At 51.8% G+C, this 6,683-nt stretch overlaps 1 protein-coding gene across 1 annotated transcript in view; it reads right to left on the bottom strand.

Annotated features, from left to right (window-relative positions):
- Positions 1-3,287: 3,287 nt before the first annotated feature.
- fstl5 (follistatin-like 5) overlaps positions 3,288-6,683 on the bottom strand; it is a 53,062-nt gene continuing 49,666 nt past the window's right edge. The window contains exons 11-12 of the mRNA XM_056601167.1: positions 5,285-5,294; positions 3,288-5,195 (exon numbers count right to left, since the gene is read on the bottom strand). Of these exons, the coding sequence (XP_056457142.1) occupies positions 4,493-5,195; positions 5,285-5,294 (713 nt within the window). The 3' untranslated portion in view covers positions 3,288-4,492. The remainder of the gene's footprint in view (positions 5,196-5,284; positions 5,295-6,683) is intronic.

Raw genomic sequence — 6,683 nt, forward strand, 5'->3', positions numbered from 1 at the left:
TTTTTCCGATGCTAATCACTTCAAGCTAACAGCTAACACTCTGGTGAGAGCCCAGATTATTGTAACGTCTGAGTCATAACTGTGTATACTTTCAGGAGAACATGGATGATTTAAAACCTCTCCAAACTAGAGGGTGGAAGGCAGTACACCTGGCCGCCTCCCTAATCTGATTTTAATGGTATTTTCAACACAAATCATTAAATGATGGAAGGACCTTTTTTTACGCCAGCCAATGATGAATGTGTTGCCGGTGGAAGAGGTTCGTCCTGGAACAAATGTGTGCGCGAGGCGTCTCTTTCCAGAGCAGGTGTGGAGCGAGTCTCCAGTGCTCTCAGACGAACCGGGTCAATACTGAGCCAGGCAGCGAGGCAACGGACCAGGTGGTGTTGGAGCCGGTGCTGAGGAATCGCTCTCCTTTCTTCCTCCATCACCCGGAGCGCCACGCTCCAGACCGGAACTCTCTGTACTAGGAAGAGGAGGAAGAGGAGGGGAGGCTAGCCCTCACCTCCTGAGACCAGAGACCATCTACCTCATCACTTTCTAAGAACTTGTGCAATATTGGGTAGCCTGTTTACAAGGCGTTCACCTGCACTTTAACTTTTTTTTTTTTAACATTAAATGTGTATTTATTTTTATGCCTACAAAATGTTTTTTAACTTAGTAAGCAACAGAAGCCTATAGTTTATTTATCAATTGTGTACAGAATAGGTTTAGTTTTTATTCATACTGTATATTGTTTATATTTGATCCTCTTCCTCTCCTTTTAAAGCACCAGGGGGAGCTCTCCTAAATTTCGCTGTACATTGACAATGAAGATCATTCATTCCTTCATTCATTCATTCATTCATTCATTCATTCATTCACATGCATACAGACACCGTCTAACGTCTCCAGAACTCACCCACTGGAGACGGTGGTCTTGGTGTCCTGCTCCTCTCCTCCGTATGATCCACACGGTCTCATAGAGGTAGGAACCATAGCAACCAGAGGAGGCCCACGTGAACACCTTAGAGCCTACAGACCCCCCCAGAAGGGTTGGACCGACCTCAGGCCCTGTGAGCTCCAGGGCTGAAGAAGCCCCGCTAACCAGCGGTACTGTAAGCTTATTATTACTGAGGCGTCCTCTACGTCATATCGCATTTGGCTTCTAAGCATGCGTCAACAATGCCGCCATCTTGCCGCGGGGTAATCACCCACCTGAATGAATGAACATAGCTGGGGCAGAGGTCCTTTCCCAGTCAAAATTACTCTAAATCGCCTTCCTTTGAGGCAATCTTCAAGCGGGTTGGTTTCTGACATAGGTAGACGTGTAATGATAGTAAAAAAAAATATTTTTACTAACATTAACACAAACACACATTTAACGCAACCCACTTGAAGATTGCCTTAAAAGAAGACAATCCAGAGTGATTTTGACTGAGAAAGGACCTCTGTCCCATCGACGTTCATTCAGGTGATTGGTTACCCCGCGGGAAAATGGCGGCGGCATTGACACATACGTTCCACTGAACAGCGCAGCTCAGCAGGCGATATCTAGTCAGTATATATCTATGGGCAACGATGTGATGACTCTGCTCCTCCCTCCTCCCCACTGAGGACTCGCTCTAGAGGGGACAATAGGCTGGCTGTCAACAGGCTGTGGGTTCGATTCCCAGCGGAGCGCTTGGCTTAACGAGCTCCTTGGTAACGAGCTGACTGTTGAGTCATGGAGGGATTGATGTTGTCAGAAGACTCGCTGTCGCACGTTCCTATTGGTCGCCGTCGACCTCGTCTGCTCCGGTGACCGATGCTGACCTAACGACTAATTTACAATTAGCCAGTGTTAGCAAGTGCAAGTGTCAGGCGAGTGCACTCAGTATTCAGTAGGCTGTGAACGGATAGACGCCACACATAGCAATACTTTAAGAACTGCCCCTCATCAGTAGATCATCTTAATCGGCTCGATAGCGTGATATTCATTAAGCAGGTTCCAGCTGGATCTGCTCATTAAGAGTTCAGATCGAAGAGATGACAGCTTGAGAAAGAAGGAGATGAGCTTTATTAACCTCCCATCTGTCCACTGCAACCTGTCCCCTCTCAATGTCTCTCTCTCACTGTCTCTCTCACTCTGTCACTCTCTCTCTCTCTCTCTCTCTCTCTCTCTCTCTCTCTCTCACTCTGTCACTCTCTCTCTCTCTCTCTCTCTCTCTCTCTCTCTCTCTCTCTCTCTCTCTCTCTCTCTCTCTCTCTCTCTCTCTCTCTCTCTCTCTCTCTCTCTCTCTCTCTCTCTCTCTCGTTCTCTAGATTAGGACCGGTGCATTCTGATCTCGCCCCGCTCTGTTCTCTCTCTCAGTGGACTCGGAGTCAAACGGCTCCGGTGAGCGGCAGCAGGGAGCGTGTTGCCGTTTGAGATCGGCAGACGTCGTTTTAGTTCATCATAAGAACTACTGAGAGATTAGCAACCTTTTATCCAGCAGCTAGCCAGGAGCCAGCTTCTGATTCGATGTCGCTCCTGAAGCTGAGCGAAAGCTGGAGGCTGATTGGTGGATAGACAAATCGCTTCATAGAACCACATGGGAGTGAGAGCTCAGGCCGCTGTACGGGGAAGAACACAAGGGAGCTGAAAACAGAGCAGCCTGTGCTGTGTGCTGGGGTGATTGATTCTCTTGCCCTGGGGAGAGGAGCTGTATCTGCAGCCAGCAGCTGGAGGACTCGTCTGGCAGCGGGGAGACGGCGCTACGTTGCTGAGCACAACCAAAGAGCTCTCCGACATGTCTCCATACACAGCTCTATAGTGAACTGGCTGGGGTTCACGGAGTGTACGTCTATATTCTCCACACACTCCTGGTGTGATTAGAGAACGTCTGCAGACACTCCTGGTGTGAGGACGTTCTCTCCGCACGCCAGGAGTGTGTGAGGACGTTCCCTCCTAATGGGACGCCAGATTATTGTAGTTTGAGGCGTATTTTCCGGGTCTGGGATTATAATTCATCAACTCATAATCCCAGATTGCAGATTAGATATTCCCTCATGGTTTCAGTCACTCCCCTCCAGACATGCCTCACAGTCAGGGACATACTACTATACATTACTCATACATACTACTATACATACTATCACATACTACTATACATACTAGTACATACTACTATACACACTAGTAGATTTTACTATACATACTAGTACATACTACTATATATACTAGTACATACTACACATACTATCACATACTACTACACACTAGTGCATTCTAATATGCACACTAGTTGTGCGGCGGTCATGAAGCAGGACACAGGTCATCTGGAGTGGACAGCTTTATTACATTCTCTACATACAAGAGGAGCACACTGGTGAAGGTTTAAATGCAGCGGGGGTTCAGGGTGACCATGTGCTCAGAAGGGCGTGAATAATGTCTTCTGTAGTGGAATATAGGACAGAAGTAGTGTGTTCCTGTGGTGAGTATTGCAGGACAACACGGAGCAGACAGTGGAGAAGTGTTGATGGCTGGCAGCAGAGGTGACGAGCTGCAGATAATCTAAAGAAAGTCAAAACCATAAGGGATGGAAACAAGACATACTGGTCGATCTACACTAGTGACCCAAAGATCCCCCCCCCCACATCTACACTAGTGACCCAAAGATACCAGTAATGGAACATGTAAAATGTAAAATGAACGAGCCCTAGAAGGATTCCTAGATCCTAAAACAAGCCCTAGAACGTTGGTTATATTCTGTTCAAACCTCCTAATGATGCTGAGGTGCTGATCTGACGCCCTGCTGCACTGAATGGACACTCAGAGAGACACTCTCCTAACTCCGGCTGCACATCAAAGTAAGCAGTCTCAACATGCAGACTTCAAACAGACAGACCTCCCTCATTAGAGCAGAGGAGGAGAGAGGAGACAGGGAGAGGAGAGGGGAGGAGGAGAAGAGAGGAGGGGGAGAGGAGAGGGGAGAGCAGGAGCTATGATAGACAGCCCTTCAGAGGATCATTACTCTGACTCAGAACGGTCAGAGACATGGTAAATATTCAGCCAATCAGGGACGTTCTTACATATGACACCAATAAAGAGCATGTGTTTTAGCCTATCAGGGAGATGGTGGCAGGAGGGTCCCAGGACTCTGGGGGTCTACCTGGTGCGCATGTAGAGCCTAATTAATGAGGAGCACATGAAACCCTTAATGAACAATCAATTTGGTTAAAAACATCTTGACCATGGCGCCCGTCAGAAGTCCAGCGCAGCAGGCCCTCTCGGACGGGGCCAGGACGGGGTCAGGACGGGGTCTAGGACAGGGTCTAGGACCGGGTCAGGACTGGGTCTAGGACCGGGTCAGGACCGGGTCAGGGCCAGGTCCGGGCCTAGGACTGGGTCAGGACGGGGTCTAGGACCGGGTCTAGGACCGGGTCAGGACCGGGTCAGGACCGGGTCAGGGCCAGGTCCGGGCCTAGGACTGGGTCAGGACGGGGTCTAGGACCGGGTCAGGACCGGGTCTAGAACGGGGTCTGGACGGGTCTAGGACTGGCCCACCCACACCACGGCCCCTGCCCCCACCACCTCGGTGATCTCACAGTTGAGCTTGTTGAGGTGCCCGTCCAGGACGAACAGGGACTCCCGGGAGGGGCTGAGGAGGTACTGTCCGAACAGCCCGCTGCCCACCACCTGCCGGTTCCTGGAGCTCCACCTCCACTCCTCCGCCCTCAGCGGCTCCTTCAGGCTCTTGATCATCTTGACCTCCCCCGAGCTGAGCTCCACCAGCAGGGCGTCGGTCTGCCGGCCCGAGGCGCCCACCACGTTGTACTGGCCGCGCTGGGTGCAGGAGCGCTGGAAGGCCAGGTCGGCCAGGTGCAGGTTGGTGTGTATGTCGAAGGGCGGGCCGATGGCGCCGGCGTCCGACACCGTCTGGATCCTCATGAGGCCGTCGCCGTCGTCCACGGTGACCAGGTAGCGGCCGTCCGGCGACATGTACGGCGTGCCCGTGACGTCGGCGTTGCGGCCGATCACGGCGTCGGTGACGGAGTCGAGCAGCAGCTGGGGCTGGGCGGCGCCGGTGGAGCCGGGCCGGCACTGGATGACGTAGTAGCCGCCCAGAGGAGTGGAGGCCACGGCGAGCGGCACGCAGCCCCACGCCGCCAGGCTCACATTCTTCACGTATGACAGCGTGGCCAGGTCCATCTTGTGGAGCGCTGCCTCGTCACGGTGCAGCACCACGCCGAACCTGGGGAACCAACGAGAACCGCTTAGAACCAACAAGAACCGCTTGGAACATGGAGACCCCTAGAGAACCGCTTAGAACCGACCGATCACCAAGCCGAACCTGGAGAACCCAGAGAACCGCTTAGAAACAACAAGAACCGCTTAGAACATGGAGAACCAAGAGAACCGGTAAGAACCAACAAGAACCGCTTAGAACCTGGAGAACCAAGAGAACCGCTTAGAACCGACCGATCACCACGCCGAACCTGGAGAAGCACAAGAACCGCTTAGAACTAACCAATTACCACGCTGAACCTGGGGGAACCAACACGGGTCAGAACCCTTGAATCAACAAGCACAGGACAGCTGTATCTGTACGGGGGGGTGGAGAATTTTCTCATCCCTAATCGCTACAGAAACCACCCCCTCAGATGTGTCAGTGGATTGAAGTCTTCGATGTGTCTCCTTAATGAAAGGGAGCAGGTTTGTAAACGCTGTGAATAAAAGGCTCCTGGTGGCTGGGGTAGAGAGCTCCTCACACATTAGCAGAGGAGGGAGGAGAGAGGAGAGAGGAGGGAGGAGGGAGGAGAGAGAGGAGAGAGGAGAGGAGAGAGGAGGACCATCAGAGCAGACGCTGATTGATGCTAACAGGAGTTTCCCCCTGCTGCCAATTGTCTCCTATCTCCTGCTTGGACACAACGCTACACTCTCACATCCCTGATCTCACATCCCTGAGCTTCCATCTCTGATTGCACATCCCGATAACGCATTCCTAATCTGACATCCCTGATCTCATATTCCTGATCTCAAATCCCTGATCCCAAATCCCGGATCTCACATCCCTGATCTCACATCCCATATCACACATCCCTGATCTCACATCCCTGATCGCACATCACCGATCACTCATCCCTGATCTAACATCCACACTGCCCTCAGAGAGGCGGACCCATCCTCCGGTGATCCATGCGCCTTATTGGCCTGGAAACACACTGGAAACCCCAATCAAATGAAAACCAGTCGGTTATCCCACTAAGGACCTGGGTTTCACACCCAGTAAAACTTGGGTTTGAGGCCCAGTAAAACATGGGTTTAAGACAAACCACAGTCCTGCTACCAAAGCCTTCTCTCTATTATGTCGTATGATAAATTAGTTCTAGTGCTGAGAGCCTTGAGCTCGTTCCACAGTAGAACCTCTCTGAGGCTTTAACAGTAGAACATATCCACGCTACAGTGGTGTCTCCTTCACAGGCCACTCCCCCAGCTGACATGCAGGAGCACGGGGGAGGAGTCGGCTGGGAGGAGGAGGGAGGAGATTAGATGAGGTGGGCGGAGCTGGGAGGAGGAGGGAGGAGATTTGAAGAGGTGGGAGGCGATTTGCAGAAAGATTAGTGGAGGTCAGAGGAGATTAGCAGAGGTAGGAGGAGATCAGTAGAGGGGGGAGGAGGGGGAAAAGGGCTCCAGAAGACGGGGGGGGGGGGGAGTGTCTGTGGTGATGCTGATGCTGTCT

Source organism: Gadus chalcogrammus, chromosome 10 (assembly GCF_026213295.1).
Source record: "Gadus chalcogrammus isolate NIFS_2021 chromosome 10, NIFS_Gcha_1.0, whole genome shotgun sequence".
NCBI lineage: Eukaryota > Metazoa > Chordata > Actinopteri > Gadiformes > Gadidae > Gadus > Gadus chalcogrammus.